The sequence below is a fragment of the Lagenorhynchus albirostris genome, chromosome 3 (assembly GCF_949774975.1).
Source record: "Lagenorhynchus albirostris chromosome 3, mLagAlb1.1, whole genome shotgun sequence".
Classification (NCBI taxonomy): domain Eukaryota; kingdom Metazoa; phylum Chordata; class Mammalia; order Artiodactyla; family Delphinidae; genus Lagenorhynchus; species Lagenorhynchus albirostris.
The window spans coordinates 12,431,831-12,443,547 of NC_083097.1; the positions used below are offsets into that span (position 1 = coordinate 12,431,831).

An 11,717-nucleotide genomic window follows, 5' to 3' on the forward strand; every position below is an offset into this window, starting at 1 on the left:
GATTTAGTAACTTGTCCTTTGACAACTGTCCTGAGGGTTTTTCTGAAACAGAATTGTGAGGAGGAACTTGGTCTGCTGATTCCCAGTGATTTGGTTATTAAATACTCCCTCTTCTGTGGCTTTCCGCTGCCTTATGTGGGTCGATATCCTGCTTGCACACTGGCCCACACAGAACTCTAGGTCGCTGGCCTTTGAGCAGCCTAAAAGCTCTCCTCACCAGGGACCCGGGATTGAGGGCCTGTTAGTTGCTCCAGGCTTTGTAGATGGAGGAGGGAGGCCGGTAAGGAGGTGTCAGGCATCGGCTTTCGGGATTCCCCCAGCACATACCCTGGTTGTTGATCTGTTCACTTGACTGTGGTCTGCCCCCATGAGACTTTCAGCTTCACCAGAGACTGTCCTGTCGATTCCTTTACAGCCAGTGCCGGGCGCTGGGCCTGACACATAATAGGCATTTGGTCAATATTTTGTTGAATGAGTGGAGCGCCCTGAGTTCCTGGAGCCTAGTTTTTATTTACAAACATGAGAAATGTGTACTGGAAACTATACTGTCGAAGGAAGACCAGTGATGAAGAAATGGGAGCAAGAGAAGGGGAGAGGGGGTCTGTTCTTGTTGCCTGTTGGAGCAGAGCACAGGATTCAAGGGGGCTGGGGGACCTGCGCCTGCCCAGGCCCTGGGTTAGCAGGGGGTTGAGCATCGGGCTCTGGCCCTGTGGGAGTGAACGGGAAGGCTCTTCAGCTCAGCCACTGGTGACAGCTTCCTTTTTAACTCTTTTAAGTTCTTGTGAAGTTGCTTTATTAGCTGTGCCTACTGTAACTAGATCCTCATTTGGGGGAATGTTTAAGTGATTCCAGTTTGTAATAACATTAAAATTATACATTAACACTCTGAGCCAAAAAAAAAAAAAAAAAAGCCTCTGAGCCGGCATCGTTAGCACTTTGTATGTGCCAGGCTGCACACTAAAAGTTTGATACATTGTTTAATCCTCACGACTACCTGGGTATCGTTGCTGTGGTATCCTCACTTTGCAGACGAGGAGACGGAGGCCCTGCAGAAGCCACCAGCTGCTCGGTGGCAAGGCCTGTATTCCACCCTGACTGTCTGACCCCAGAGCTGCGTTCTTGCCTGCCAGCTTGGTTCCCTTCTGGAAAATATGAGGTGTTCCAGCTTGCAACCCAAATATTGGAGCGAGTCCGGTGGCACAGTCATTACTATTAACACTTACTCTTGTATTTAAAATTTTAATGGTTTTGGGGAGGAGCAGTAGTTACTGGTTATTCATAAGGATTAGTTTTATGTTGGCACCTCCTATCCTCGTTCACTTTAGCTTAAAAGCACATATGTTTATAGGGTTTTCTTTTTCACTTAAAGAGTTTGCTTATGTTAGCTGAATACCTGATCCTCTGCTTTACTCTGAATCAGAAGTCGGTAAGAATTTCCGGAGTGGATTTATTCATTTGAAATTCAAGTGTATATTTAAGAGGTTAGAAGGGTAAGTTTAGTAAACAGATACTCAGGATACCCCGCAGTCTTCCTGGTGCATCTCCATGTTTGAGGGTTGGCTTGGTGTTTCTGGGTGGTAACGGCTGCCGTAAACCCCTTAAGGGGAGGAGTAGTTTCAGCTTCGCTTCACAGCGTCTCACACGGGCCTCACACACGCATGTTAGCTCTCCTGTAAGTATTTCTGATTGACCGGTTTGATCTCTTTGCCTGGGAAGATAGGGGAGTTGAAATTTCCATTCCCTGGCCCTAGAGTTCTCCTTAGTACATTTTACTTTTGTTTCAAGTTAGTGGGGGAAGAAGTGAATAAGGAATTTGTGAGGTCTAAAGAGTGCCATTGTTTGAGCTGGAAGCTTGAGCATTGAGCATTGGTACGTGACCCATGGTTGCCTGCCTATCTTGAAAATAATTTTGTGCTCATCGTGTGGAATTTTACCAGGGACTTTTAGAGCAACAATTTAATTATTGTGTAACTTTCTTATTACAGTGGACAGACTTGGCTGAACTGAGAACTGCCGAAGCGAGGCAGATAGCTTGTGATGAACTGTTCACGAATGAAGAAGAGGAGTACAGCCTCTATGAAGCTGTGAAATTTCTCATGCTAAACAGAGCCATCGAACTATATGATGATAAAGAGAAGGGAAGGGAAGTGCCGTTCTTCTCTGTGCTTCTGTTTGCTCGGGACACGTCAGGTGACCCCGGACAGCTGCTGAGGAACCATCTGAACCAGGTGGGGCACGCCGGTGGCCTTGAACAGGTGAGCTGTACCTTTGGGAGTATATTGGCCCAAACAGCAGCTTCAGCCGCCAAACCTCATCCCAGTTTTTGTGGGCCAGGAGTCGAGGGTCTCGGGAGGCTGCAGTTGGATCTTGTTCAGGGCTGCAGTCATCTGAGGGCATGATTGGGGCTGGAGGGGCCACTTCCAGTATGGCACGCTCACCTGGCTGTTGGCAGGAGGCCTCAGTCCCTCGCTGGGAGGTGGTGGGAGGGTTCTGTTCCTCACCATGTGGGGCTTTCCATAGGGCTGCTTGGGTGTCCTTGTGACATGGCGGCTGGCTTCTCTCAGAAAGGGATCCAAGAAGAGAGCAAGGAGGAAGCTCCAGTGCCTTCTATGATCTAGTCTTGCGAGTCATGCACGGTCAATTACACTCTATTCTGTTTGTTAGAAGCAAGTCACTTAATCCTTCCCACATTCAAGTGAGGAGTGCCAAAGAATTGTGAACCTATTTTATAACCACCGTGGTTATCTCAGCCTGGGCTTGCTTCTGTAGTGTGGTGGATGGGATCAGTACCCTTGGCTCCGGTAAACAAATAGACCAAGCTCTTGGAAGAGTCCTCTGAAGGGTCTTGTTTTTTTTTTTTTTAATTGAGGTGAAGTTCATATAACACAAAATTAACCATTTTAAAGTGTACAACTCAGTCACTTTCGGTACATTTGCGGTGTTGTGTGACCATCACCTGTGTCAAGTTCCAAAACTTTCCTTCCCCTGAGAGAAAACCTGGTGCCCGTTAAGCAGTCACCCCCAATGATTATCTGTTTGATTGTAGCCATTCGAGTGGGTGGGAAGTGGTTTTCTCATTGTGGGTTCGGTTTGCATTTCCCTGATGACTTTTCATGTACTTACTGGTATTTGCATATCTTCTTTGGAGAAATATCTGTTCTATTCAAGTCTTTTGCCCAATTTTTAAACTCGTTATTTGCTTTTTTATTGTCGAGTTGTAAGGTGTTCTTTGCATATTCTCTACACGAGTCCCTGATCAGACATAGGATCTCTTCTTGATGATGTGCTTGTTTATAACGACCCATATATACAAAAGGACTGGGGCTGGGCCCACGGGGAGGAAGAAAGGTTGTGGCTGAGCCATGCCATGCACCTCGGGGACACCAGGGCGGGAGTGGGTGGAGAGCCTTATCCTTCACCGTGGCTTCCCGCCACATCCTTCAGTGTTTGCTCTTCCCCCAGGTTGAAATGTTCCTTCTCGCCTACGCTGTGCGCCACACCATTCAGGTGTACCGGCTCTCCAAGTACAGCACTGAAGAGTTCATCACCGTCTATCCCACCGACCCCCCCAGGGACTGGCCGGTGGTGACGCTGATCGCCGAAGATGACCGGCACTACAACATCCCCGTCAGAGTGTGTGAGGAGACGAGTCTGTGAGACACTCCTGGACAGCCTGGTGACGCGGCTCGGTCCTCGGGACTGCAGGTCCCTTGGAGTGACCTCTGAGGACTCTTGGGCCTTGTGAGCCAAGCTGGACTGGAATGTTCTGAAGACTAGCTTTTGATAATCAGAATTAATCAAGTTTTTTCCCTCACCTATGATGCACTATGTTTCACTGGGGGCCTTCAGAGCACACCTGTTGAAAGGTGCAGACTACATCTCCATAAAACAAACACATTTGTATCAGAGGAGACTTATTCTGGAGAGGAATATGTTCAGAGCTCTCTCTAATAGTAAACTGGCTTTCCGTTTTTTTTTAAAGATGGTAATTTTTTTGTTTTGGTGGTGATGGGTCTCTGCAGTGCCCTTCCTGTGCACCTACGCGGTCTGCTTACATGGTAGAGTTCTGGGACAAAGCTTGTCAGCGGCCCAGCCGTAACATCCTCTGATAGTCTCATCGAGCAGTGGTTTGGATTTACATGTTAATTAAAGCTGTTCTAAGCAGATTGTCTAATGGAAGGTTAAGAACTGGGTCCCCAGTAGTGAGTTATTTAAAGGCTGGAGAGGGAGCTGCAGGAAGAGGCAGTGGCAGCAGGACGTCCTGACTCTGAAGAACGTGACAAACGCCTGCGGTTGGGAACACACCGGGTCTGGCGCTGGGTGCAGGCGCTGGGTGCAGGCGCTGGGTGCAGGCGCTGGGTAGTTGGCGGGTGAGCGCAGCTTGTTGCCCTCTAGGATCGGGGCTGCTCCTTAGTCTCCACTTCCATGGATCCACCATTTTATAGTCAGAACAAGGCTTAGATCCACCTGCTTTTTTAGAGGAGACCAAGGCCAAGTGATTATTTTTTTGGAGAATGCTTCCGTTGCCAAATCCGTGTGGCTCCTCTGTTGGATGAATGACAGCAAAGCGTCTCAGGCTTTTTATGGGTAAGTTTAAACAGAGCGTGTGCTTAAAACTGACTGCAGCAGCATGGCCGAGCTGCATCTGCCCTTGATTTGGCTATGCCCTGGGGAGGCAGTGTTCTGGCCACGAGTGATTGCATGTCACAGGCTAGGGTGGTGCCTGGGGGCTGGACAGGGCAGCCCAGCTGAGCGTGGTCTGCATTAGGGCCCGAACCATCCACGTGGGGCGTGTACTGTGGCCACGGCGCAAGGGACGGGACGTGTCACTCTTTAGGACTGTCAGTGGCATCTGAATTGGCTCAGTATTTGTGGACGTGGTGTTACCCTGAAGCACTGAGCTTTATTTTATAGTAAGTAAGATCTTTATTTGGTCCAATTTAAGCTTATAGTTTATAAGCTATCTAATCCATTGTTGTTTTTTTCTCAGAGGGGCAAACCTTTTGTGATAGTGTTAGTTTTGCTTTCACTTAAAAATTAAAATTCTTGGTTGAGAAAACTCAGAGGACACATAAAACTATGCAGATTGTTGCATTAATATTGATATTTTCCCCATTACCTCATCAATAGTATTCACCACGTTTCGGTAGCTACTTATTCATTGGAGTGTTTGAATTGAATTCTGCTCTAAATGGTGTGAATGTGTTGAGAGGCTTTGCTTTTCACTGTGAAATGCAGTGGTGCCTCAAGTAAGGAGGCACCTAGAAGCCAAGTGAAAGTAAAACTGACGAATTCTTGTTGGCTTTGATGCTTCATTTTATGGAACTTATTTTTCATGTAACTTACACAGGAAATGCTTACCGTTCATTCTTGAACATTTTTAAAAGCACAACTTCAAACACTTAGGTTGTATAAGGCAGTAGGGGTCTGTGTCCATCTAACCATTGGTGCATAGCCGCTGCTGGATTTAATAATACTCATGATCACCTGTCTTTGCATTTTGAGACTGTTCTAATCTTAGTGAACTTGAGTTGAGCTGGGCTTCTGGGCAGCTTGTTTATGTTTCATACTTTTTTCTTGTTCCTGTGTGTGATATTGTTAGAGTGTGTGCAGAAATTGTGGTCTTAACCACCCCACTGATAGAAATTCACAAGGGTGCGTTTAAGTTGCTCTCTGTCCCAAGGCCTTATTACACTCTGCTCTCAGACTGCCATCCAGGCTTAGAGGGATCACAGCATAAGAGAAGTAAAGCTTTCAAAGAAACAGTACTTCAGGAAATATAGATGATTGGCCAACTTTAAAAATGTTTCTTTTTGTTGCAACATGCAACTACGGTCGCCCCAAGTTTTAATTCCATTTTTCATTCCTGGTCTTGGCCTGGTCGGGTGACATCAGCAGAATTGAAATTGAACTGAGACCAAAATGGATTCAGGAGGATGATCTACTCAGAGGGAATTTCTAAAATGATAGTGTTCCAGAAAAAGGAAGGTAGTAGGAATGACACTGTGCTTACTTTCTGTCCCAGAGTTTATTGCAGGAGTTCAGTGGTTTGGACCCTATGGTCTTGGCAGAAGGATAATGTCTACCTTAAACAGGCGTGACTTAAACCTTTGAGCTCATTTAAGGTGCATTAAACCTAAAAGAATTTCCCTGTAACAAGTTCCATGGAATTAACTCTGCTTCCTGAGAACTTTTCCCACTTCCCCTCCTCACCTGCTAAGCTCCTACATTTAACAGCATCCATTGATTTCACTCATAACACGTGGAACAGTGAGGGTGGCAGCCGAGAACAAGCTGCCAATGTGCGCTCTTTCACTTATGATCTCAGCGCCGGGGGGGAGGGGCGGGGATTTGCTCTGAAATGTCAGTTCCTCTTCCTTAGAATCCAGCATATCCAAAAATGCTTTAAAGGCACAGAACAGGATTGACCCTGCTGTCTAGATAGAGCATTTACACTTTTGTTATTCTGTTACACATTCGGTTAATATCTGATAAATACTGGTGTTTTTCTCTGATTGTGGAAAACAGACATTGCCTTTGTTTTCTTTCATTATTCTTTTTTTCCTCCAATTCTAGAGCTTATCAAGTAAAATCTCAGGCCACCTGAATCTCACACCTCTGTCAGGAAGAAACATCTTTGTTGGTTTTTGTGTGCTTGTGTTTTCCTTTGTTTTTTAAGAGGCTGTGTTATTCCTCCTGCCCTCTTCACCCCAAGGTGCTCTTTCACTTGAGAGTTTGTAGTCTGCTTTTTGAAGAGCTTCCAGATGGTGACGGTTAGGTGCTCTCTCCCCTTTAATGATCTAGGATTCTTACCTCACAGCACAGAAGTAGGACTCAGATAGACTTCCTGGCTTTTTCTCTTTTTTGGTGTTAAAGTTTGATTGTTTTCCTCTCTCTCTCTCTTTCTAAAGCAAGACTTGGCAGGTACTCCCCCTTTGAAAGCCAGAAAGTGTTTTCAGAAGTGTAAACCTCCGGGGAATGTTATTTGTAGGCATACACAAAAATACGTAGGTGCCTTTTTAAAAAGATCTGTATCTACTTAAAAGCAATAAAAAGGAAGCCCTGAATGTGTGTGGAGTGAATCTGAATCTGAAACGTGTGTGAAAGGTATAGAATCCCCAAATAGTTGAGCAAAGGCAGGGCACAGTGTCAAGTAATTTAAAAATGGCCCAAGGAACTGTAAGAACTGAAGAAGGAGGAACTGATTTTAGATTAAAAATGCCTTTTAAAAACAAAACAACAGACGCCTGACAGACCTCCATGGCTTACGTCATACAAGGATAAAAATCTGAACCAGTGGAAGACTTCCGTGCGTGGATTCTGCAAACTCCTTTTTCTAAAGTTTAAGTCCCCTGCTTAACAGAAGGAGACTATGTAATGCTTACCTCTTTCGGAAAAACTTCTTGGTGATGTCTTCTGAGGGACTGGAGAGATCAGGGAGCCACTGCTGGGTTATGCAGTGAATTAAGACATGGGCAGCTGATGATTGATACCTGTGTGATCCAGTTAATAACTTGGAGCTGTGAGAAGCACAACACTAAACTGGCTTGGCTCCTCCCACCCTTGGTAGCAGCAGCAGTAGGAGCAAGGCAGGCACGGCCGTGACCGGAAGGGACGTGTGCGTGTGTATGAATGTGCCTGCTTGCTGGCCTGCGGTCGCATTGGGACGTTCTTACATACGCGAGGTCCCACAGCCTGAGACCTGGCCACATTTGGGAGGGTGAAGGTGAGCTGTCCCGTTTGCATTTTTTTTTTTTCATGGTAAATTGATATTTGTTACCGGGAATGGTGGAATGGGTTAGTAGGCATAATTGAACTATACAGAGTGGTCATTAAGTCTGGAGATAATTGTAGTGAAAAGTCATATCAACAAGCCATTTATTGCGTATATCTCTGTTCCCAGGCCTTTATGGCCATCTGTATATTTCCATATTTTGAATACTCATTAATAGGGAGAACACTGACCAGAGCTTTATCGCATTCTTGTTGATTTCTTGGGTGTAGTTGTGGGTCAGGGGTGAGATGGCCGAAACATGGGTGATCCAAGGAAAGGATACGGGGCTGGAGATAACCACGGTCTCGGCAATCTTTTGGGGGTGGTTGAGCTTAATTCTGAACTTTAAAATAATTTTTTGTACTCAAGACCTTTTGTATAGTGAAAAATGCCTTGATCTGTCTTCTCATAAATGGTGCTAAAATATGGTACTCCTACAGGAACCAGAGCAATCCACAGTAATGTTGGTCACGTCGAGTATTTCGTTGTGGGAAGAAAGCCAAAGTGAATGTATTTAATGAGCCCCCTTCTCGTTTCCATTGTCTTTATAAAAACATTGTGGTATTGTTACTCACCTTTTAGCCGCTTCCGACTCTCTGTGTTGTGAATTCTGAGAGGGTAACGACCCACCTTCTGTCTCTGGCGGTGGTTTTCCTTCCTTGTCAGCCGGGCTGCGGGCTGCAGAGGGAGGGCAGCCGGGAACGTGGTGTGAACCTGGCCCGCTCGCCTTGGCTTGTTTAGCAGAGTGTCCTGTTTACACTGTAAAGTGTCAGCACCTGTCAGAAACCGCGCCTGCTCAGAAAACTGTGCCCCCAAGGCTCCCGTCAGCTTGGGGCCTTGGTCCTACCTGCATCCGCGGCAGGAGTGTCCCCCGTGACGTGTTGAGTCTTCGTCTTCACCGTCAGAGGCAGAGGCTACTCGGGTTTTGCTGCCGATCCCCTGTAGCAACCTGGCCACTGAGGATTGTAAAAATAAATAGCAAAAAACAAACTTAGAAAATAAAAACTCAGAAGCCTGGCTGTGTTGCTCTGGTTAAATGCCTGACTTTGAGGACCTGGGGGATTTGGGTTCAGTGCTTTAAACCTTCCGGCACCTCCAAGACGGGCCTGTGATGCCGATGACTTTACAGTGTTGAACCTGTAGGAAGTGATCCGCCCAAATTAGATGCACACTTCTGGGCCTCTTGGGTCTGGATTCAAGACCAGTCTCATCACCCACTACTCGGGGGAGCTGGGCCCAGTTACCCTGCCTCTGTAGCCTCAGTCCTCACCTCCACCACGGTCTGTCTCCCCTGCGGGTGGGGGGAAGCAAGGTGCAAGCACTCAACAGAGTGCTTCCAGGAAGATCCCCTAGGCCTGCAAAGCAGGGCTGCAGTCACAGTCCAGACCCAGCCTGGCCGTGTGTTTGCCTGGGAGAGGCCCTCAGCGTGTGCAGCGTTCTTAGGTGTTTAAGAACCAACCAGACTGATGGGAGGGCACCCAGAAGTGTGATAGCAAGACCTTGCATGCACTGCGTATGAATCGGACTGCCACTGAAAGAGGTTAATCATCTGAAGAAGGGGGAAGACAGCAGGCTTTCACAGGTATTCTTGGGGTTAGAGGATGAAGTTTCGGCCACCGGTGCCCTACCTTCCTGTGAGTCAAAGAACTGAGTCTTTGCAAAATGGTGCTGGGCTTCTGAAGAACCCACTGCTTAGGGGTTGGGCATCCAGAGAGCAGAAGAGGCAGGTTGGTGATGGCCGCAAAAAGACCTCCCATGCCAAACAGCAACAGCAAGCTCTCCTTCCTTCACCGCCCCATTCAGTTGCGTTAATAAACTAAATGCTGTAAATACACTCTCCCCTTTTCCCCTCCTCTTGTCTGAGTTGTGGTGCTGTCCTCGATTCCGAGGGCAGTGTTTCTGGCATTTCTCCTCCATCGCCTCCCCCCACGGTAGGAAGTGTGGAGAAAAACAGGGATCTGGGCTGTGGATCCTAGGGAGGCCCTTAGGAATTATAACCATCAAATAATCAAGAAAATACCGACTGTCATATGTGTGTAAAACGAGAGTATTTATGTGTATATACAGTACATTCCCACTTAACATGTCTCCCTTGCTCGAAATCTCGGCATTCTTTCTGCAGATTCTCTAAATTGTCTCCCCTTCCCACTCCTCCGGCCCCTGCCTCTTGTCTGGGCTCCATGTGAGTGGCCTGGTAATGACCTTCTGACTTGCTGGGTCTGGAGGGTTCATTCCAGACTTCCAGCCCCCAGCACAGCTCCAGAGGCAAAACTGATTTGGCCCTGGGGCGGAAAAGCCCAGGGTGACACTCTCCCAATCAGCTCCCTAGGGCTGAGTGCGGATTCTTCCCCTCCCCTGTCCACGACCCTGCAGCCCAGCCCTGCAGCCTTGCAAGACCCTAGCAAGATGGCTGAGAGGTCTGGTGATGGTGGTTTTTCGTTCTCTGTTACAATTTGGAATATTCATTTAAGCTAAGCTAAGGACACTGTCCTCCAAATACCCGCCTAGTGCCGTCTCCCGAAATCAAGAACTGGGATGCAGTTTATGGCAGATAAAAACACTGCCGTGCTGTGCCATTCCTGAGGAGACCGCACTCCTCAGGATGTTGGGGAGGATGCTGAGAACATAAAGAGCAAACACGCAGTGGAAGTTGTCTTTTACGTTCTTGGAGATCACATCCTGATTGTGCTAGATGGTGAGGAACTGTGATACACTAAGGTTTAAAAAAAAATCTTTAGAACAATTTTATAATTAACATCATTGGCTATTTCCAGTGTTCTCAATTATAAGTAGTGCTATAATGAGCCTTCTCATTCATCGATCTTTTTATGCATCCTTAAATTGACCCTGTTTAAGGCTCTTGGAACGTATTTCCAACCTTCCCTTAAAAGAGTTGCAGGGGGCTTCCCTGGTGGCGCAGTGGTTGAGAGTCCGCCTGCCGATACAGGGGACACGGGTTCGTGACCCGGTCCGGGGGGATCCCACATGCCGCGGAGCGGCTGGGCCCATGAGCCATGGCTGCTGAGCCTGCGCGGCCTGTACTCCGCAATGGGAGAGGCCACAACAGTGAGAGGCCCGCGTACCGCAAAAAAAAAAAAAAAAAAGAGTTGCAGGAATTTCATCCTCACCAGCAGGTACTGCGGAGCCTGCTTCATTGTCCCCTAGGTGACACTAGGGGTAATTTAATTTTAAACTTTGACCACCTGGCAAGAAAAAAGAAAATGAAAAGAGAAAGGAAGGCGTTCGGCTTTAAATGGCTTTTGATTCTCATAATGGTGAACATTTTTCCTAGATATTTATGGGTCACTGGTATTTCTTCCCTGCGTTGCTTTTATACGTCCTTTGCCCATGACGTTAACCTCTTTCCCTAGTTGAGTGTAAGCTTGAAACATGTCACCGAATTGTCCTCTGAAGAGGTACCACTGCTCAACATTCCGCTGCAGAGGAGGGCCACTTTCCTTAGGCCCTTGCCAGCGCCCGGCTCTGTCGAACTTTGCTCTTTGCTGAGTTGATAGTTGGACTTTCAGTCTGTGTTCCTTTCCGCGAGCTAGACTGAGCCTGTTTGCCTTTGTAGAAGCCATTCACGGGGCATTTTCTGGGAGCCGTGTGCTCATTCCCTTTGCCCAGCTGATAACAGTCTCTAACTAGGCAGTTGTATGTGAGAATACTTCCGGTTTTCCCATCTGTGTTTCACAGAGAGACTTAGGGCTGGGAGCTTCCAGAAGGGGGGCTGTCAGGGATCCGCGTCAAGCCCTTTTGGGGGAACCGGCCCAGGTTATCTTAGTTCATGGAGAGCTTGACCTTAGCGACAAGAAGAGGGGGTTGGAGGTGAGAAGGCTGCAAGGAAGAGGGCTGTTATGCAGGGGGCGTAGAATCAGTGTGTGTTCAGGGGAGGCGCGTGTGAATGACTTCATTCATTCACCAAAGAATGTCTGCTCTGGGC

General features: G+C 47.3%; 1 protein-coding gene across 7 annotated transcripts in view; it reads left to right on the top strand.

Annotated features, from left to right (window-relative positions):
- Positions 1-8,791, top strand: part of OTULIN (OTU deubiquitinase with linear linkage specificity) — a 32,769-nt gene extending 23,978 nt beyond the window's left edge. For all 7 annotated transcript variants that reach the window (XM_060146885.1, XM_060146887.1, XM_060146888.1 and 4 more), the window contains 2 exons: positions 1,986-2,255; positions 3,463-8,791. In XM_060146885.1, coding sequence (XP_060002868.1) covers positions 1,986-2,255; positions 3,463-3,657 — 465 coding nt within the window. In that variant the 3' untranslated portion in view covers positions 3,658-8,791. The remainder of the gene's footprint in view (positions 1-1,985; positions 2,256-3,462) is intronic.
- Positions 8,792-11,717: the final 2,926 nt, after the last annotated feature.